Source organism: Conger conger, chromosome 8, assembly GCF_963514075.1.
Source record: "Conger conger chromosome 8, fConCon1.1, whole genome shotgun sequence".
Lineage (NCBI taxonomy): Eukaryota > Metazoa > Chordata > Actinopteri > Anguilliformes > Congridae > Conger > Conger conger.
Window position 1 is genome coordinate 4,070,733 of NC_083767.1, and position 22,353 is coordinate 4,093,085.

The following is a 22,353-nucleotide window of genomic DNA, read 5'->3' on the forward strand; positions in this document are numbered from 1 at the left end:
GAATTTTTTACTTCAATAAATATTTGAAAATTGAAATATTTTATTAACACGGAAAGTACATGGGCTCTCTATTTTTATTGAAAAGGTTGCCTGTGAAGCTGTGATGTGGCTGGGTGGTGAATATTTTGGCTAAATCTCATGCAAGGCTGTGTGTTTTTTTGAGATGTCTTATTGTGGTACTATGTCTGGTTTATTATATTTGGTTATTAATAATCGACATAATCAGAAATGTAATTATGGGCTTCCGTCAGTCATGTGGAAGGGATTTGTAATCTTCAGCTGGCCTCTCATCCAGAATGTTGTGCCCGGAGCTGTGCTCTTCAGCGCGATGAGCTGAATATAAATGAAGAACGTGAGTCGACGTGCGTGAGCGGTCCGTAGAGAATAGGATTGCGTGTCACTTCTCTCCTCGTCCTCCCGTACAAAGTGCACCGCAGAGGAGGTGTTTCTGAAGTCTCAGCTGTTGAGTGTGTCTGCTGTTTGTTTTGTGGATTTTCTGAACGGGAGGGTGAGCGGTGCTAGGCTGACTCCTCCTGGCCTGTGGCCTCTTTGGAAAGCCACGGCGGAAAAATCCCGCCACCTTGCTGTTGTGGGAAAGACATTTCCCATGAGCCCTTTCGGGGTGAGAACGAGCGTGGTTTGATTGAGATTGGCGACGTTCGCTCAGAAGGTAAGAGCGGTTGTCTGGCAGTCGGAGGGTTGCCGGTTCGATCCCCCGCCCTGGGTGTGTCGAAGTGTCCCTGAGCAAGACACCTAACCCCCAAATGCTCCTGACGAGCTGGTTGGTGCCTTGCATGGCAGCCTTTTACCGTTGGCGTGTGAGTGTGTGTGAATTGGTGAATGAGAGGCATTCAGTGTACAGCGCTTTGGATAAAGGCGCTATATAAATGCACTCCATACCTATGCTTCTTTAGCCCAAGCAGGCATTTGGCACTGGGAGTGGAGGGTTTCTTTGGTTCTGACAGTTTGGAACGTGAATGGAATGTGAAAGTCCCTCAGAAGGCACCAGAGACCCCCACACCAGTGAGATGTTCTGTGATTGGACTGCTGCTCAACCAACGGGGAGCCTCTGTTTGTTTGTCGGCACGTGCATGCCACATTTCCCCCGGTCCGCCGGTTTACGCTATGCTACGGCTAATTAACCGATTGTGCCTTAGACTGCCCGTGTGCCACTGGACACGGAACCAAACGCAGAGGCAAACTCTTCTTCTCATCTCCATCTTCTTATCGTGCCTCTGTATCATACTCGTTTGCCGGTCCTGCCTTCAGGACAAAAACATGTTTGTTCTTGCGTGATTCATTGCGGAGGTGTGAGCGCACAATAGCACGTTAGCATTGTTATGAAGGCATTTCGGGGCCTGCCTACACTGCTGGCCCAAGTCAGTTCACACAGGAAACACCTCGAGGGCAGCTCCGGAGCAACTGACCGCTAACACCAGGTGAGGTCAGTGTAAAAACAGCCGTGGGTGTAATTATATTTATTATTATAATTATATGGCAGAAGGGCTATCTCTTCCTCTATTCTGTACTCTGCCACAAGTTTGCTTAAACTCACAAGTGACCACAAGTACATGTTCGCAAATAGCTGTGATGTTTGAGAAGCAGTCCCTGTAAATCGTGATGTTTGAACGAGTTCTTAAAAAAACCCAAAAAAAAACTCTTAAAACAATTTCTGCAGCCACTGAACAGTGCAGTCAGTTCATTGACATTTAAATGTTGTGATCATCTGGGCACTGTATTTTCATTAGCCTCACGGAACCGTTTCACGCTTATAAAAGTTGTTTTGTCAATAGCAGTCCTGACTGGAATGGATCCAAAGCCAGGTGTACCTGTGGGAATTGTATTAAAACATTGTATTCAAACACAAAATGGCAGCTTTGAACAGCTCTGAGCCGAAATGGCTTGAGTTCGCCTATATCGACATGAATGTGGTCCATGTGGAGAGGCTGTTTAGAGCGAGATTAGTCAAACACAGCATCGCCTCACAGCCTCACTCTGATTAAACAGAAACGGGAGAACCCCATGAGCTTGTGTCTCCTCTAATGATCAACCAGAAAATAATTAACTTGTAACTGGCCATTGTGGTGGGCTGGACTGCAGTCTTCCTGGTTGCCTTGTCTGACATGTATCCGTTAGCCTAGCATGTTAAGCCTGGTGAAAGCACATGGAAAATCCAACTCTTAAGTTAATGGATGGAAGCCGAAGGAAGGCGCAGGTAGGACTTTTACTTTCTGGCTCCGGGACTTTCCGCCTCTCCTGGTAAGCCTGCCGACTCCCACTTTTGGGATGTAACCAGAATTCTCCGATCAGTCACCTGACTCCCCTCTCAGGTGAGGTGAAGGGGGCGGAGCAAACAGACGCAGGGGAGTGGTGGAGTAGCGAGGGGAATCTCGTGTAAACATAATCATTTTGTGAACCACCCTCTGAAAATCTGAACAGTGTCTAAACTGCCACGGCCCTGGTGTGCCTGGTGTCACAAGTGGTAATGAGAGTGTGCCTGCTTTCACGTGCTGTCAGCGCTGGTTCCAGGTGGGACTGGAGAGAGGGCCTGTCCTTGGGAAGTAGGAGTGGGGTCCTGTTTAAGCCAAGGAAAGGGCTCCAGCATGATGACACCTGTCCACCTGGGGGCCCCGCCGGGTGAGGGTTGGGTCGGCTGTGTGAGTGTTGGGCCGGCTGTGTGAGGGTTGGGTCGGCTGGGTGAGGGTTGGGCCGGCTGTGTGAGGGTTGGGTCGGCCGTGTGAGTGTTGGGCCGGCTGTGTGAGGGTTGGGTCGGCTGGGTGAGGGTTGGGCTGTGTGAGTGTTGGGCCGGCTGTGTGAGGGTTGGGTCGGCCGTGTGAGTGTTGGGCCGGCTGTGTGAGGGTTGGGCCGGCTGTGTGAGGGTTGGGTCGGCTGTGTGAGGGTTGGGTCGGCTGTGTGAGGGTTGGGTCGGCTGGGTGAGGGTTGGGCTGTGTGAGGGTTGGGTCGGCTGTGTGAGGGTTGGGTCGGCTGGGTGAGGGTTGGGTCGGCTGGGTGAGGGTTGGGCTGTGCGAGGGTTGGGTCGGCTGGGTGAGGGTTGGGTCGGCTGTGTGAGGGTTGGGTCGGCTGTTTGCGGAGGCCCTGGTGGTTTGATCCCCACCATCACCGGGGAACGGGTTTAGAACCGGCGAGGGACGGACCGAGTGAATGGGTTTATTTTCATGATGAAGAGATTCAGACGTGTGTCAGTGCTCCTCATTTTTACAAGTGGGAAATAAATGAGCAAAATATGAAAACAGCCGTCTTTATCTTACAAAATGGCAGACAATTCTGGCCAGCAATTGGCTTTTTTCTTTCTTTCTTTTTTAAATTGAAGTATTCTAAAATTAGTTGAAGTGTCATAAGCGGGCTAAGGAGTTAAACATCTTCAGACGTGCTTGATGTTTACTGTAAGCACTAATTTATTTCTCCTTTCTTAAAGGATTAGCCAAGTAAGACTCTCACCTAAGTGCAGCTCACATGAAACGGTGTGGCTAATCAGAGCACACGATGCGCTGAATATGACGCTCGTAGAAGTGGACATGCAAGATCTCCTGAACCAGGTGACGCGTCTGTGATCTGTGGTCTTCTCTGAGGTGAAGTGCCTCTTTTGATGCGCGTAACAGACCGTGGAGCAGAGAGCTCTAACAGACCGTCAGGCAGAGAGCTCTAACAGACCGTCAGGCAGAGAGCTCTAACAGACCGTCAGGCAGAGAGCTCTAACAGACCGTCAGGCAGAGAGCTCTAACAGACCATGGAGCAGAGAGCTCTAACAGACCGTCAGGCAGAGAGCTCTAACAGACCATGGAGCAGATAGAGAGCTCTAACAGACCATGGAGCAGATAGAGAGCTCTAACAGACCATGGAGCAGATAGAGAGCTCTAACAGACCGTCAGGCAGAGAGCTCTAACAGACCATGGAGCAGAGAGCTCTAACAGACCGTCAGGCAGAGAGCTCTAACAGAGCGTGGAGCAGAAAGCTCTAACAGAGCGTGGAGCAGAGAGCTCTAACAGACCGTCAGGCAGAGAGCTCTAACAGACCATGGAGCAGAGAGCTCTAACAGACCGTCAGGCAGAGAGCTCTAACAGACCATCAGGCAGAGAGCTCTAACAGACCGTCAGGCAGAGCAGAGAGCTCTAACAGACCGTCAGGCAGAGAGCTCTAACAGAGCGTGGAGCAGAGAGCTTTAACAGACCATGGAGCAGAGAGCTCTAACAGACCGTGGAGCAGAGAGCTCTAACAGACCGTCAGGCAGCTCATTCCAGTCCTGACGTGTCAGGGCATGCGTTGTGCGAGGCTGTGTGGAGCGTGTTCACACAGGCCCTGAGAGTTAGAGAGGGCTGAGATTGCACTGGCGTCCTCGACCTGTGCAGCGTGTGTAAACATCAAACCGCACTTCCAACCAGAGGGAAAGGCACCCGGCTTAAACCTGCTTTGCTGCTAGGATCCAGTGCAGATAGGTCGCTAGCATAGTTAGAATGCCTGTGAATGCTCTGTTCTTTGGGGAGAGTAGTGCTTTTGCTGGAATATCAAGCATACTGCCTTGGATCCGACAGTAAAATAAAAATTCTCTTTTGAAAACAGCAGCATTTAACATCAACTTTTATTTCATTTTCGGACTGCTCACGACTGGCACAGGGGCAGCATGTAGCCACGTGGCTAAGGCACATGACTGGGACCTGGAAGGTTGGTGGTTCAAGCACCAATGGAGCCAGTAAGATCAATGCAGCTGTTGGGCTTTTGAGCAAGACTCTTACTCCTTGCTCCAGGGAGGATTGGGGGATGAACTGTAAGTGGCTTTGGATGAAAAGTGTCGGCTAAATAACCATACACACTCCTAAGGTCAGGAGCTGAACAGCGGGGAACAGGCGGGGGCTCCTACTTCTGCTGCCATCTGTAGGTATTCTCTGGTACTGCAGGACCATAATCAAAAATCACCTTTACAGCGTGTGACCCCATGCTGTGCTGAAGCTGATTGGGGTATAAGGGAATGCAGTGTTTTCTCTGGGTTAAAACGCTGCGGGCTGGAATCGGGCCAGGCAATCATTTGTCTTTGCCTGTTCTAGAATGTGGGTCCCGTTAAAATGAGTGTCACATGTTAGAGACAGGAGGGGACCCTTTAAATATAAGCGTGATCAATAACCTTGTAAACAGACCGTGTGAGTGGACATGAATTTAGAGCAGAGGCCCCGCCTGTCCACCGACGGCTCTTGTGTGGATGTTAGGGTTAACCTGCTAATCTGCGTCTGCATCGATCACCCCCTCCTGGCGCTGTCTCCGTCGCGGTTCCAGCTCTGAGCCGAGCCTTTCTCCGCAGCCGGGAGGGCATCAGGAAAAACACCGCATCGCAGCGGGAGAAACACGGAATACCAGTGCAGCTCGGAGCCTCAGGGAACGGGAACATTCCGCTGCATTTGGACAGAAATGCGAGGAACAACACCCAGAATTTCCCACACAAAATAAAAGGTTTACAGAGGACCGTGGTGATTTCTGGCTGCTCTTGTGTTGGTATGCTAATGTTGGATTCATGTGAAATCAAAGGCGTACATATGTAATAGAGATGGTAATTTAAGACTTCAGGCCCCTCAACGTTTTTATTTATTTTTATTATTTATTTTTCTGTGCATGTGTGTAGTCCATATATTTGATAATATTCATATTTTTTAAATGTTCTTTCATGTGGTCAGGCGTGGATCACCTTTCTCACTCCCTCAACCCTAAAGGTCATGACCTTTCCCCTGCGCTGGTTGAATACTGCGCATGAAGACGGACGCCTCCACGTTCTGTCGAGGTGTCTGTGCTCCTGAGCGGTCTTTCGCAGGGCTTCTCTCACTCTGCTTTGATGTCAGCGCGTAAAAGAGGGCGGCAGTGTTTCTGTACGGGTGGACACGCCCGTGTTCATTACCCACAACACCACAGACGGGGTGGTGCAACACGAGCGAGACGCGGCTCAGAGCCACAGCGCTTTATTCCGGTCTGTTCTCTTGGCACCGCGTCACGGTATTGTCCCAGGGACCGGCGTGGATTCTGAGCCTGTGGGCTTCTCCCTGTGTTTGAGAGAGTTTTGTGTCGACCTATCTGTGTGTTTGAGAGAGTTTTGTGTCGACCTGTCTGTGTGTTTGAGAGAGTTTTCTGTAGACCTGTCCGTGTGTTTGAGAGAGTTTTCTGTAGACCTGTCTGTGTGTTTGAGAGAGTTTTCTGTAGACCTGTCTGTGTTTGAGAGTTTTCTGTAGACCTGTCTGTGTGTTTGAGAGAGTTTTCTGTAGACCTGTCTGTGTGTTTGAGAGAGTTTTCTGTAGACCTGTCTGTGTGTTTGAGAGAGTTTTCTGTAGACCTGTCTGTGTGTTTGAGAGAGTTTTCTGTAAACCTGTCTGTGTGTTTGAGAGAGTTTTCTGTAGACCTGTCTGTGTGTTTGAGAGAGTTTTCTGTAGACCTGTCTGTGTGTTTGAGAGAGTTTTCTGTAGACCTGTCTGTGTGTTTGAGAGAGTTTTCTGTAGACCTGTCTGTGTGTTTGAGAGAGTTTTCTGTAGACCTGTCTGTGTGTTTGAGAGAGTGTTCTGTAGACCTGTCTGTGTGTTTGAGAGAGTTTTCTGTAGACCTGTCTGTGTGTTTGAGAGAGTTTTCTGTAGACCTGTCTGTGTGTTTGAGAGAGTTTTCTGTAGACCTGTCTGTGTGTTTGAGAGAGTGTTCTGTAGACCTGTCTGTGTGTTTGAGAGAGTGTTCTGTAGACCTGTCTGTGTGTTTGAGAGAGTGTTCTGTAGACCTGTCTGTGTGTTTGAGAGAGTTTTATGTAGACCTGTCTGTGTGTTTGAGAGAGTGTTCTGTTGACTGGTCTGTGGAGGCAGCGCTCTCTATGCTGTGTGAGTGCGGTGTCTCAGTCTCTCACAACACCTTTGTTGCAGGAGGAAGTGTCTCTCTGGCCGCCTGCGTTAGTCATTGTTAGTCAAACCTGGGTCAACAACAGAACTAAAACCCTATTTACAGCACTCTGGAAGTCATGGTAACTCCTGGCGTTTGCTGTTGGTACTGGAAATCTCTGAACATTATTTATACAGTGAAAAAAAATATGAACCCAAAAGGAATGCATAATAATAATAGGCCTCGTAGAATACCTTTTTTCTTTTCTTTTTTTATAAGTATTGTGTGTGAGCCAACATTTCCGCATTCTATTTTTTAAATATTGTTTGAGTTTTATAAACTCTCACTTTAATAGGTATTTTTTTACAATTCATTAAAGATCAGCAGTTTCTCAGATACTCAAATCACCCCGTCTGGCACTAGCAATCATTCCACGGTCAAATTCACTTGAACAACACCTGAACCTCTTGACCATGACTGCATGCTTTTATGCATTTAGTTGCTGCCACATGATTGGCTGATTAGATATTTGCATCTACCTAATAACGTTGCCTTGTTAAGATGTACATAGCTATTCCTTGTCATTCTGTCGCTGTGGAGGTATACTGACACTGTGCAGATGTGGACCTGAACACACGTATGCTCCTTGCTGTACTCTCAGTGATGGAGGGGCCACTGGTCTGTGTGGGTCTGTGTGGGTCTGTGTGGGTCTGTGTTGGTCTGTGTGGGTCTGTGTGGGACTGTGTGGGTCTGTGCGGGTCTGTGATGTGTCTGTGATGTGTCTGTGATGAGTCTGTGATGGGTCTGTGTGGGTCTGCGTGTCTGTGCGTGTCTGTGATGTGTCTGTGATGAGTCTGTGATGGGTCTGTGTGGGTCTGTGTGGGTCTGTGTGGGTCTGTGTGGGTCTGTGTGGGTCTGCGTGTCTGTGCGTGTCTGTGATGTGTCTGTGATGTGTCTGTGCGGGTCTGTGTGATGTCTGTGTGGGTCTGTGTGGGTCTGTGCGGGTCTGTGCGGGTCTGTGTGATGTCTGTGTGGGTCTGTGTGGGTCTGTGTGGGTCTGTGCGGGTCTGTGCTGGGCTGCGTTTGGCTTTTGAGCAGCGTGCTGCATGGCCCTGTCTTACGCAGTAACACCCTGTCACACCGGTGATGACATCATCCCCACGGCCTCTGTCTCGCCTGTCATTCATCTCTGATCGGCAGGTTTATTCCAGGAAGCAGGAGTGCTGTAAGAGGAAGAGTGTCTGTAGCTATGATGCGTGATATGATGTCATGTGCAGGTACTGTAGGCTGCACTGGGACCAGCAGCCGGAGGGGTCCGCCACTACGGCGGGAGAATTTCACGGGAATTAATGGGAATATATGGGAATTTAACAGGAATGCAAGGGAGATTGTGGTGGTTATTTGGACTGTCATATGCATATAGAATCATAAAAATGTTACAAGATTAGCAGACATAATTGAAAGACCTGCTCATAGAATTTAGTGTTGAGTTGAACTTTCAGTGAGGTCACGATTGACATGATCTAGAGGAAATGAAGCAGGAATGTTGAATAAGGTGTTCCCTCTGATGGGGGAACACAGTGTACCTGCTCCGGGCTGCAGCTCCACTGAATCTCCCTGAAATGGGAGGCACTGCTATCTGCGCTCAGTGCAGGGCTGTAATTAAACTGCATCTCCATTCTGGGAATGTTGTGGCCAGAACATGCTGCAATGTTTACCTTTACCTATTTATGTGTATAATAAACCTCCCATGGAAAGTTTCGGGGAATTTACTGGAAATTTTCCAACCCTACTGACCAGCCAGGTGTGTGGGTGTGTGCACATTGTGTACGTACACAGGTGACGGCGTGTGTGCAAGTCATTGAACGTGCGTGTGTGTGTGTGTGTGTGTGTGTGTGTGTGTGTGTGTGAGTGTGAGTGTGAGTGTGAGTGTGAGTGTGAGTGTGAGTGTGAGTGTGAGTGTGAGTGTGAGTGTGAGTGTGCAAGTCATTGAACGTGCGTGTGAGTGTGAGAGTGTGAGAGTGTGAGAGTGTGAGAGTGTGAGAGTGTGTGTGTGTGAGATTGTGTGTGTGTGTGTGTGTGTGTGTGAGAGTGTGAGTGTGTGTGTGTGAGTGTGTGTGAGTGTGTGTGAGTGTGTGTGAGTGTGTGTGTGTGTGTGTGTGTGTGTGCGCACCTGGCCAGCCTCTATAACAGTGAGCTCATCTGGACGACCCCTGCAGATGGGAGGAGAACTTGTGCCTCAGACAGACTCTCTCTCATTACCCCGCACACACACACACACACACACACACACACACACACACACACCACACGCACGCACGCGCGCACACACGTCTCTCTGTCTCTCTCAGGGTCAGGAGGGCAGTGTTTAACTCATGTCTCTCTCTCTTCTCTTACAGTCCGCGGCTGTCTCAGATGGTGGTAAGTACAGACTCCTCTCTCACTGCTGTGTGTGAGTGTGTACATCCCTGTACTTCAGATCAGGAGTGTAGAATAGTGTGTTTATCCTGATCACACACTGGTGCATAAAGATGATCTCTGTCATTAAAGCTCTGCCTGAGGATCTGTGAAAGGAGTGATTGAAAGTGCCTGTCTCTCAGATTACTGCAGGTGCTTGTCCCACGTGACAATGTGTGATTGTGTGAATTCAGACTTGGGTAAATCGGTTCAGAAATGGAAGTTTCAGAATAAGGTAGCGTTAGAGTGGGAATGTGGAATGTTTTGGGGAAATGCGTAAATGAATTGGAGAAAGTACGTATTCGATGCTGTGTCAGTCGGCTTGGCGTTGTGCGTTTTCTTGCTGTAGTTCTTGGTGTATTTAGCGTAGATGTGAGGGTGGTTTTAATGGCGGTGTGGTGGGTATGCGATGTGGTTCTCTGCTCGTCGGTTTAAAAGGATCCGTCAGCGTGAGAATCAGGCAGGACTCGGGAGAGTCAGGGCCTCAGCTGTTCTTCCACCTGCCACCCTCACTCTTTCTCTGTCTTTCCCTCTCTCTTTCCCTCCCTCCCTCTCTCCATCTCTCTCCCTCTACCTCTCCCTATCTATCTATCTCTTCTCTTTCCCTCCCTCCCTCTCTCCATCTCTCTCCCTCTACCTCTCCCTATCTATCTATCTCTTCTCTCTCTCCCTCTCTCCCTCCCTCTCTCTCCATCTCTCTTTCCCTCTACCTCTCCCTATCTATCTCTCTCTCCCTCTCTCCCTCTCTCCCTCTCTCCCTCCCTCCCTCCCTCCCTCTCTCCATCTCTCTCCCTCTACCTCTCCCTATCTCTCTCTCTTCTCTTTCCCTCCCTCCCTCTCTCCATCTCTCTCCCTCTACCTCTCCCTATCTATCTATCTCTTCTCTCTCTCCCTCTCTCCCTCCCTCTCTCTCCATCTCTCTCTCCCTCTACCTCTCCCTATCTCTCCCTCTCGCCCTCTCTCTCTCCCCCCCCTCCCCCCTCTCTGATGTAAATATTCCCGCTGTTTAAACGGGCGTGTCTCGCGCTCGGAGCCCTGTCCCCGTGCCCCTCCCCCTCCCCTCCCCCCCTCTCTGATGTAAATATTCCCGCTGTTTAAACGGGCGTGTCTCGCGCTCGGAGCCCTGTCCCTGTGCCCCTCCTCCGAGCCTCGGCGCTCTGCGCTCCTTTAGCGGAGCGGAAACAGGAGGGCGGCGAGTGGGAGCGTTTCTCATACGCTGCGCGGAGCGGGGCGTGGGCGTGCGTTCCCGCTGCTGCAGAGGCGCGTGGGGAAGGGTCGTCTCCGCAGACCTCAGCCCTGCCCCGATTACATCACTCCCGCTTCACCCTGTGGGCGGGGGGGCTTCCTCCGGAATTCTGAAGTCTTTCACAATTCCAAGTCGGTGTTCTAGAACTCTATTGTGCATTCCATTACCAGCAGTGATTACATCATCAGCATTAGGATGCTCAGTTAAGAACACTTTATTCACGGTGTTTGTGATCATGTACCACAAGTCAGAGATGCTCGATCTTACCCAGAAAGGGCCTACGCACCTGATTCTACTAATCAACCATTGGAGTCTTTGCTCAGGACATTGATCAGTAGAATCATGTGTGCTGCTGCTTGGTTGGAATGAAAGCCACCCACGCCGGCCCTTTCTGGGGACGATTGAGTATCCCTGCTTCAAAGGGTCAAGCCCCTTCCTGTGTTCATGCGTTTAAAACTGGCTTGGGCTCCACTAATTGTACCCGTGTAGGATAATTGTGTGTGGACTTGAGCTTGAAGTTTCATTGAAATTTAATTAGCCTGTTGCTTCCACTGTGCTATTTTTATACAGCAGTACAAAAAGAAGATAAGAAATATATTTTTTGTCGACCAAGTTGAGCTTCCAGGTCCTGAGTGTAATTTCGGCCATTTTGGCTCTCCTTGTTGCCATGAGAACCTGTGTTTCTTTATCTCCCGAGTGTGCGGGGGCTGTTCTGCTTATTTTACTCCGTATTGCGGCCGTGGTGAGCGGCTAAAACAAACACACATTCAGTCAGAAGTCCTTCACTTCCTTTTCTCGCTCGTGGATAAACAGATCGAGATAAAGATGGACGTCACGCCGTCTTTCTGACAGAGAACACGGAGGCACTCCGGTCAAAGGGTGCGCTGGCCGCAGCCGCTGGAGGAACACGGGCCGTGATCGGTGGGTGATTTCCGGCTGCTTCTCTCAGGCGTGGCGGGAGAGTCATCCATCACTCTGGGCCCCGGTGTGCGGGGCGTGTCCTGCATGCGGATCCCAGCTCTGCGCCGGGACGCAGCGCAGTCTGCTCTCCTCTCTGATCTCGCTCCCGCCGGGAGAGATAACAGCTGTTCCCCTTCTCAGCCTTTTTGTCTGCGGAGAGCGCGTGAGCGCGTGTGTGTGTGTGGTCGGAGGAATCAACGCTCTTCAGCGGCCAGGCAGACCGAACGCGTTGTCACACACATAAATTAATAAATAAATAGATACTAACTAAACCTGGCTCTGCTCCCAGAGCTAATCAGGTGTCGGTGTTTGTACACCCTGGATGATGTCCCTGAATGCCTGTGGAGAGAATAAGTGGCAGCAAAATGGCCCCTCGTGTCGCGTCTGTCTTCGAGGTGGGCTATCCGCACTCAGTCGCACAGCAAGTGGCAGCTGGCCAGCTGTCAGAGGTGGGCGGTGGTTGGTGTGAGGCTCTGTACTACCTGTGAAATGAGTTTCCCACCCCTGTTAACCCTTTAAACCCAAAAACCCTCTAGGGCTGCCCGGTGGCTAAGTGGGTAGCACTGTTGCCTTGGGTTCGAATCCTGGCTGGCAAGATCCTCTCTGTGTGGGGTTTCCATGTTCTCCCCAGTGTTCAGGTGGGTTTACTCTGGGTACTCTGGGCCCCCCCCCCCCACTCAAACACGCAGGTCAGGGTAGATGCACTCCTGCCGTTGCCCTTCAGAACTGGAGTTGGTCGCTGGGCGCTGCACTGTGGCCGCCCACTGCTCCTAAGTAGCTAGGATGGGTGAAATTCAGAGGACACATTACCCCACGGGTTTCAATAAAGTATATTTTAATCTTGATCTTAATCTATTAATCTTAAAGTGTCAAACATCAGGAATATTGTACGTGATTGGAATGTTCTGACCTGAACATTCTAATGCTGATGATGTAACAATCGCTGTTCGTGACAGAAAGCTGAGTTCTAGAACACTGACTTAGAATAGAAAAACATTGCAGACAGCCTGCTTCCTCCCTCCTGTCACCGTGGTGTTGGGACACTGTGGTGTTGGGACACTGTGGTGTTGGGACACTGTGGTGTTGGGACACTGTGGTGTTAGGACACTGTGGTGGGTCCTGCCTCCTTACGCAGCTCAGACCGTGACCTCACCGTGAAGCAGCTGACTGCAGCTGTTTCCTGTGAACATCACCAATGCCACACACTCTTGCATCGTTCAGCTCTCTGTCTGTCTGTCTGTCTGTCTGTCTGTCTGTGTGTCTGTGTGTCTGTCTGTCTGTCTGTCTGTCTGTCTGTCTGTGATTTGCATTGAGCTTGTTTGCTTGCAGTCTTCACTCATTCTTAAGAGGCAGTTGTTCATGACACTGCATGAGGTCACTCTACAGGAAAGGGCACAGTATACATATTATAATATAATTATGGCGAGAATATGATACATAATAATGAGCTCCTCAATAATAGTAGGTCATTCACCAATAAATTATGCACATAAAAAATAAAAAACTATTGCTCTTATATAAATAAATAAAAAATATAAATGTTAAATGCCTGATTTGAATGACCAGCATTGCCAGGTCAGGCTCATTGTGTGCCAGTGTGTGATACTGGTGAAGATCTCAGTAAAAGAGGCGGTGGCTCCACTGGCCAGATCTCTCACACAAACTGTTACGTTTTTGTTCTTCACGGATAAAATTTCCCCAAATGAACGTTTCCCAAACAAAGCAGGTGGAAATGAATTCTATGTTGCTGGCTTGGGGTACACTTTTATGTACATACTGTGTACAGCTACCTTTTTAGGCACTTTATTCCTGAGAGTGCAGGTGCGGTAGGTGTGGCAGGAGGGGTCGGCATTAATATTGCAGGTCCCTGTGCTGAATAACGGGCGTGGGGCGCTGTGTTGGGCTCAGGTTTGGGGCTTTGTTCTGCCCTCTGTGTCCCTCTCTCTGCTGGAGGCCAGGACAGGACAGGAGCCCCCCCCCCCCCACCATGAAAAGACTGGGAATGTCAGCGTGCTCCCAGGGCCCGGCTCGCCCGGCGTTCCCGGGAACGCTCTCATGACCTCGGGATGGATCCCGGAGCGTGGTGTCCCGCGGCGGGGGGGGGTGTCAGGTTTTGGGGCTGGCGGGACCACCTGTACCCGGGCGGCCGGGGGGCGGTCTGCTCGACCGACCGTCGTGGTTCCGGTCCGTACGGCGCCGGGGGAACCGTGTTCCTGTCCCACTGGCTATTCCCGCCGGGCCCGGTGACCGTGCCCCAGCGCCGCGCTGTAATCCCTTCACGGTAGCTTTAATTGGCTGGGGCTCGTGTATCAGACAGCAGGAGTGGGGCGGGTGGCTGCAGGCGTGGACTTGCTGAGATTGTTTTTATATAACGTCTTTACTTAACGGGGGAGTCGTGATTGTCGGATGCTGAATTAATTTAAATGCATATTAGAATCTCATTAAAAGCCCTTATTATTAATACAGCATGTGAACTGATTTCCATTTTCATCCGGCCTTTTCGTTTTTTTCATCATTGTTCTGAAACGGTGTCCAAATGAGAAGTGGCGGCTGGTGGCGGCGTCCGGGGTTCGGGACGGGGTCGGGGAGCGGACTCGCTGTGCCGTCTGATGTGCAGTGTTCCGTTCTCATCTCACTTCTGATCCGCCCACACACAAACGTGTCCACGCTGGAAAATATTTCACTTTTTATTGAGTTTTAGTTTTGTATATGACTGCGGTGTTGAATTACGGAGCCTGCAGGCCTTCAAATGTCTGCGCTAATTTATCGGTTTGCAAAGCGCAGAGTTTAGTCATTTTCTTTATTTTGCTCTTGTGAAATGTCAGGGCTCTGACAGGGCAGTTAGTGTTATTTATTTTGTGGTGAAATAATGGACACGGGACTGTTTTACAGGAGAGGATATCATTCAGTTTCCAAATGGGCTGCATAACTCTCTATTCTACCTTCTGACGGAACGTAGCCTGGGTTGTGCCTCCTGATGGAGAGTTTGTGGCTCCATTGCAGGTACGCACAGGTACGCACAGGTGCGCACCTCATCGTTCATCCGCGCCCTCTCTGGGCCCCGGGGGCGTCCTGGGCGCTGCCATAACCGCACCTGTGGGATCAGGTGTCATAAAGCGTCCCATTATTCACCGGGGATTGTCCCACTCTAAATTTAGACAGCGGGGATGGAGGTCTTTAATCACGCCTCTCCTTATCCAGTTCCCTCCCCGTTGTTCTGTGACAAAAGAGACGTTTTCGGCGCAATATTTCAGGCCGCTCCGCTGCTGACAGGCTCTGCTGCCGGTGTCTGGTGGCCGGCGCTGAGGCGCTGAGGCGCTGGCGATGATTGATGACAGGGAAATGCGTTTAAAGTGCGTTTAGGGAGAGAGGCGCCCAGGCGGCCTGTTAGACGCTCACAGGCCTGTGTAATGGAGGAGAATGTGCTGAGGATCAGTTCACAGTTCGGTATTTCAGCCTCTACTTCTTTCCTTTGCTCTGAAGTTCATGGTTGCGAGTTAACTTTGTTATTCACACCGTGAAAAGGTTCAGTGTGTTAATCAGCTCTGGCCGTGTGCATATTACTCTGGATCGTACATTTAGCCTGATCCCTGTTGGACTCGTGAGAACTCATTGGTGCAGTGGATAGCACTGTTGCCTCACAACAGAATGTTTTGAATCCCGGCCTCAGCCTTTCTGTATAGGGTTTCCTCCCGCAGTCCCAAAGACAAGCAGATTAGGCTTAGGTAAAGTGTAGCAAAAGGGGGGGGTAGAGTGTAGCATGTTTAGTGGTAAGGGGTGTAGCGTAGCGTGTTTAGCCATGTAGCGTAGTGTGTTTAGCATTATAGTGTGTAGCGTATCACAGTGTTTAGCGGTACAGAGTATAGCGTAGGCGTTTAGCCGTGTAGCATAGCGTGTTTAGCGTTACAGTGTGTAGCGTAGTGTGTTTAGTGGTGCAGTGTGTAGCGTAACGCATTTAGCAGCATAGCGTAGTGTGTTTAGCAGTACAGTGTGTGGAGTAGTCTGTTTAGCTGTGTAGCGTAGCGTGTTTAGCGTTATGGGGTGTAGCATACCGTGTTTAGCGGGACAGTGTGTAGCATATCACAGTGTTTAACGGTAAAGTGTATAGCGTAGCGCGTTTAGCCGTGTAGCGTGTTTAGCGGTACAGTGTGTAGCGTAGCGTGTTTAGCCGTGTAGCGTAGCGTGTTTAGCATTACAGTGTTTAGCATAGCGTGTTGAGTGGTACAGTGTGTAGCGTAACGCATTTAGCAGCATAGCGTAGCGTGTTTAGCAGTACAGTGTGTAGAGTAGTCTGTTTAGCTGTGTAGCGTAGCGTGTTTAGCGTTATGGGGTGTAGTATACCGTGTTTAGCGGTACAGTATGTAGCGTAGCGCGTTTAGCCGCGCAGCGTGGCGAGTAACGGCTGCTTCCCGCGCAGAGCTGAACAGCGCTGACCTGAAGGGCTGCGGCAGCGAGAGCAGCCTGAGCAGCAACGCCAGCCTGCCCAGCGTCCAGGGCCACCGTCGCCACGCAGAGCGCCGCGTGGCCAGCTGGGCCGTCTGCTTCGAGCGGCTGCTGCAGGACCACGCCGCCGTCAGATACTTCTCGGTACGACCACAATATCACGCGTTTTAGTCTGCTTATATGAACTATGAGCTGTTTTAGTCTTCATATATGAACTATTAACTGTTTTAGTCTTCATATATGAACTATTAACTGTTTTAGTCTTCATATATGAACTATGAGCTGTTTTAGTCTTCATATATGAACTATTAACCGTTTTAGTCTTCATATATGAACTATGAGCTGTTTTAGTCTTCATATATGAACTATTAACTGTTTTAGTCTTCATATATAAACTATGAACTGTTTTAGTCTTCATATATGAACTATGAACTGTTTTAGTCTTCATATATGAACTATGAGCTGTTTTAGTCTTCATATATGAACTATGAACTGTTTTAGTCTTCATATATGAACTATGAGCTGTTTTAGTCTGCTTATATGAACTATGAGCTGTTGTAGTCTTCATATATGAACTATGAACTGTTTTAGTCTTCATATATGAACTATGAACTGTTTTAGTCTTCATATATGAACTATGAGCTGTTTTAGTCTTCATATATGAACTGTTTTAGTCTTCATATATGAACTATGAACTGTTTTAGTCTGCTTATATGAACTATGAACTGTTTTAGTCTTCATATATGAACTATGAGCTGTTTTAGTCTTCATATATGAACTATGAGCTGTTTTAGTCTTCATATATGAACTATGAACTGTCTTAGTCTTCATATATGAGCTATGAACTGTTTTAGTCTTAATATATGAACTGTGAACTGTTTTAGTCTTCATATATGAACTATGAACTAGTTTAGTCTTCATATATGAACTATGAACTGTTTTAGTCTTCATATATGAGGTATAAAATATTATGTGTTTTAGTCTTCATATGATGTATGACATATGTAGTATTTTAGTCTTGTATTTCGACTACCCTAACTAAAACGTTTTTGTTTTGTTAAATAAGGCAGAAAGATGATGGCAATCTATATGTTTATTCAACAGGGATTGTGTGCAGGTTCTTAGCTATACCACAGTTACCTGAAAATCTCATCACTAATTCCGTCTGTGTTCATTACTTGGCTCCGGTGTTGTCTTGTGATCCTGACAGTCTGCAGAAAGCCTGCTGTTGGGCTGACGCTCTTTTCTGTGTGTCTGCAGGAATTTCTAAAGAAAGAATTCAGCGAGGAAAATATCTTATTCTGGCAGGCCTGTGAATATTTCAGCCATGTGCCTGAAAATGACAAGAAGCAGGTAAAATATTAAGCCTAATTTCAGAGTATATTAAGTGAAACTATGATGCAGAACCGGAATGTTCTGCCTTGGAGACCAGATCAATTTCATACTGTCATCTTGACAATGAGTCTGTGTTTTGATGTATAGTATATCAGGGATTTTCTAACCGTGCTAGAGGGCCACGGTGTCTGCTGGATTCCGCTGCTTTTCATCATGTATATGCTTCCTTGTAATCGTCGGCTTGATTACCTGGTTTCCAAAGCTGCCACATTAAAAGGAAACCACAAACACTCACCGAAACCACAAACACTCGCCGAAACCACAAACACTCGCCGAAACCACAAACACTCGCCGACTCCAGGACTGGAGTTGGAGATCCCTGATGGGAAGTGTGCGATCGTGGAGTATGACTGTAAAATGACGTAATATTTCGGATGAGTCCTAATCTCAGTGACCGAGACAGAATTAGTGAGGAAGTCCTCCGGCTCTCTTCCCTAGCTATCCCAGAGGGCTCGGGAGATCTACAACAGCTTCCTGTCCAGCAAGGCCACCACGCCGGTCAACATCGACAGCCAGGCCCAGCTGGCCGACGACATCCTCAACGCCCCCCGCCCCGACATGTTCAAGGAGCAGCAGCTGCAGGTGTGTTTATGCGTTTATTAATAATATTTATTCATGCAGGGTGGTTCATAAAGCTTTCTTCATCCATGGTGGTTTATACAGCTTTATTCATGCAGGGTAGGGTGACTGAGCATGCACCCTGTTAATGCCCCCCCAAGCAGCCTAATCTACTTGTCTTTGTATTGGTTTTGTAGTGCTGTACACTCAAAATGGAAGTTGGACTTTTTATTGTTTGAAATGACCCATTTCGACCAAGACAAACTAAAAGATGTGGCATTTCGAGTTATTTTTGGGCGGTCTGTGCAAGCCCACCTGTTTGCTGATGCTTTGCGCGATGGCAGAAGACCCCCTGAACAGCTGCAGGTGGGGCCGGCTGGCCTCAAAACGGACAGCGCCGATCGCGGTGGTGTGGCGATGTGGGGCGGCCTGTAACCTAGTGGCTAAGGCAAAGGACTAGGAAGGTTGGTCGTTCAAGCCCCGGTGTAGCCACAATAAGATCAGTGCAGCCTTGAGCAAGGCCCTTAACCCCACATTGCCCCAGGGGGGATTGGCCCCTGCTTAGTCTTAGGGGGGGCGGCCTGTAGCGTAGTGGTTAAGGTAAATGACTGGGACCCACAAGGTCGATGCTTCTAATCCCGGTGTAGCCACAATAAGATCCGCACAGCCGTTGGGCCCTTGAGCAAGGCCCTTAACCCTGCATTGCTCCAGGGGCGGATTGTCTACTGCTTAGTCTAATCAACTGTACGTCGCTCTGAATAAGATCGTCTGCCAAGTGCCAATAATGTAATTAAAGTAATGTCACGCTTCATCTAATCAACTGTAAGTGGCTTTAGATAAAAGCATCAGCTAGATAACTGTAATGTAATGTAATGGGTGCCACTCTTAGAAAGGCGGTTGGAGCCCCAGCCCTTGGGGTGTTGATGTTGGGGCTGGTGCAGCACCGAACAGGGTTTCACAATCCCAGCTCAGAAAGGGTGCGGCTGATATTGCTCGGAAAATAAATTAATATGCTGATCATAAAAACATGATGCAATGCCCAGAGACGTGCAATGTTATACTTTGACTTAAGACTTTTAATATCTATCAGCAGTTTGATAGGAACTGTTCGTTTTTCTGCTTCATAGCGGTCCATGTGGCTAATCCTAATTAGGTCTAATTAGTCGAAGGCCATGTTGTCCAGAGAGCGGAGAATCTCAGTCATGTTTGAAGTATGCTGTTTGACAACTTGTCCACAGTGTAACAAATTGAAACATGTCCTGTGATTTAACTGGAAGCCTCCAGATTCTGCGTCTACATGCAGTTGCACTCGCAATGCGCAGTCGCCAAGATGAAAGATTCACGCGCTTAGCAACAACAGCGGCGCCGAGAATATCTCTCCGAGGGGTCGAGAAAGGTTCCGGAAAAATCCGCGGCAGCTCCACCAGCAATGATAAGTCACTCCTGTTATGCGTTTATAAATATTACAAGATTTAGCAAAAGAACAAGGAGCGACCTTCTGACATGACACGCTGACAGCCGGAGGCCTGAGGCCGCTTCTCAGCCTGAGCCTGGGCGCAAAGAGGCGGATATTTCCCACCGAAGCACCATGTTTTTCCCCTCAGAAAGCACCATGCGTTTCCCCTCAGAAAGCACCATGTGTTTCCCATCAGAAAGCACCATGTGTTTCCCCTCAGAAAGCACCATGTGTTTCCCGTCAGAAAGCACCATGCGTTTCCCCTCAGAAAGCACCATGCGTTTCCCGTCAGAAAGCACCATGTGTTTCCCCTCAGAAAGCACCATGCGTTTCCCATCAGAAAGCACCATGTGTTTCCCCTCAGAAAGCACCATGCGTTTCCCCTCAGAAAGCTAGCCTTATGTCTGAACACAGCTCAACGTGCTATTCTAATGGGGCAGCCTGTAGCCAAGTGTCTAAGGTGGTTGACTGGGCCCCTGAAGGTTGGTGGTTAAAGCCCCGGTGTAGCCACAATAAGAGCCACCCAGCTGCTGGGCCCTTGAGCAAGGCCCTTAACCCTGCATTGCTCCAGGGAGGATTGTCCCCTGCTTAGTCTAATCAAGTGGAAGTAATTTTGGATAAAAGCATAATAAGCTAAATAAGAAATTATTATTATTATTTTTCAGATGATAATCTCAGGTTGATTTGTTTCAGGAAGCCAAGTGGCGTTTGTTTTCTTGAACTCTAAAATCAAGCTCTTGCTTGAAGAAACCTAACACCGTGATGGGATGGGTCTCTAAATAACGCTGCTTCTGTTGTTCCATTCCTCCGGCTATTCAAACGAGGGCGAAATGATAACTTTGCCGTGAGCGGTTCCGCCTCCCCCACTGCCTTAAATTGCAGGTCGCGGGCTCCCTCTGTACTCAGATTAGCTGTGCTCAGCTTTCTTTGACACAAGATGGCCGCCTTCTCCTCCGCAGATCTTCAACCTGATGAAGTTCGACAGCTACAGCCGCTTCCTCAAGTCCCCGCTGTACCAGCAGTGCATGCTGGCCGAGGTGGAGGGCCGGCCCCTGCCCGACCCCTACCACATCCCCAGCAGCCCTGCTTCCTCCAAGCACAGCGTCAACTCGGACCGCTCCGCCATCTCCACTCCCAAAAAGGTGACCCCCCACCCCCCATTATCCATTTCCATCTCTGTCCAAAAACCATCTCTGTCCAGTTTGTCTGCAGTTGTTTTGATTTGTTCGGCTACAAGGTGGGCCGTGCTGAAGGTGGATGTATGCTAATGAGTGTATATTTGTGATGTCATAAAGTTACGGAAGTCCGTGTGTGTTTGTGGGTGAGTGTGCGTGTGTGTTTGTGGGCGAGTGTGCGTGTGTGTTTGTGGGTGAGTGTGTGTGTGTGTGTGTGTTTGTGGGTGAGTGTGTGTGTGTGTTTGTGGGTGAGTGTGTGTGTGTGTTTGTGGGTGAGTGTGTGTGTGTTTGTGGGTGTGTGTGTGTGTGTGTGTGTTTGTGGGTGAGTGTGTGTGTGCCTCGGGTGTCTGTGACTATTATTGCGGCTCTTAATTATCGGTGTCTGGCACCAGGAGTGCTCGTCTCTCCAAACGAGCGTGTGACTCTTTAAAGCCTCGAATCTCCAGCCCTGATTCCGCGGGCTGTCAGTCTGAGCGCTTTTTAGCTCACCGCCAAACTAAAAATAAGGCCTGCGCAGCGAGATCGAAATTTCACACTTACTGTACGCTGAATGTGAAATCATGACATACAGTACCAGTTTGCATAACCACGGAAGCTTGTTTTGTGAAAGGCAGAACTGGTTTCTATTTTAGAAGTTTTGTGGAAAGTTCTGTGGAGTTCACACCGTGGTTAATGACGGTGCTGCTGTTTCCGGGCAGGACGGTAAGAAGGCCAAGCCGGGCCGGTCACTCAACGAGGACTACCGCGATGAACACACCGATAAGAAGAAAGGCATCTTCTTCTCCTGGTCCCGGAACAGGAGCTTTGGGAAGGGGCCAAAGAAGAGAGACTACGGAGATTTAAATTATGGTGAGCAAAGCGGGAATATTCTAGCACAGTGGGGGACTGCATATCAACGAAATGGTTGCAAGTTCAAATCCAAGTTTGGGCATGACTATTTTACTTCTGGGCACTTAAAGGGATTATCAATTTTCTGGAGTTTTTTGACAATTCTCAATTATCGTATCCGATATTTACAGATGTTTTTGAAGACATCCCATTTTTCCATTGAAATGCATAATAAATATACAGATTCAATTCGCTCTTGTTTTCGTATTTTAGGATGCATTATGTGAAGTCTTTATTTCTGAATGACTCTGGTTGAAGCCACGTTATGCATGTTGGGATGATGCCTCGGGCGAACAGCTGTGTTTCGATGCCCTTGGTGATTTGTGTGTTTTGGGACAGATTTCTCGGACAGGAACGGCCGCAGGGAATCGCAGGGCTCCCTGTCGTCTGGGGCGAGCGTGGAGCTGGGCGTGTCCGGTCCGGGGGGGAAGGGTGAGGTGAGTGTCCCGTACGCACACAGGGCCAGGACCCCCCAGGACTGACCCCCCAGGACTGACCCCCCAGGACTGACCCCCCAGGACTAAACCCCCAGGACTGAACCCCCAGGACCAAACCCCTGCTCCAGGTCCACACGGTCCATCACGCCTACATGGGCTTCCTTTATCAAAGTTTGTCCATCTAGGAAAAACCGTCCATTCTTCATCTCTAACACAGCGGTGAGAACTGGCCATTGAGCCAGCAATGCTCGCCTTTTCACTGAACTCTACCTACTACTCAGTTAACCTAACACCAGATAGTATCTAGCACCGTATCAGGCCCTGAACCTGATCAAGCTGAACTGTGTAGCGTTATAAGAGACCAGAGAACCAGTTGGAGAACTGAGAACTCAATTGCCTTTTCGCCGGCAGAATAAAACTGCAAAGGGCATTCTGTAGCCAGTCAGATGGATGGGGTGATTAGGTCTCCCAATGCGGAGAGCCGTT

General features: G+C 49.1%; 1 protein-coding gene across 1 annotated transcript in view; it reads left to right on the forward strand.

The window, feature by feature from the left end:
• Positions 1–22,353, forward strand: part of rgs12a (regulator of G protein signaling 12a) — a 77,789-nt gene that overhangs the window by 32,842 nt on the left and 22,594 nt on the right. The window contains exons 4-10 of the mRNA XM_061251948.1: positions 9,252–9,273; positions 15,933–16,102; positions 17,219–17,311; positions 17,792–17,935; positions 20,327–20,509; positions 21,241–21,391; positions 21,770–21,867. Coding sequence (XP_061107932.1) covers positions 9,252–9,273; positions 15,933–16,102; positions 17,219–17,311; positions 17,792–17,935; positions 20,327–20,509; positions 21,241–21,391; positions 21,770–21,867 — 861 coding nt within the window. The remainder of the gene's footprint in view (positions 1–9,251; positions 9,274–15,932; positions 16,103–17,218; positions 17,312–17,791; positions 17,936–20,326; positions 20,510–21,240; positions 21,392–21,769; positions 21,868–22,353) is intronic.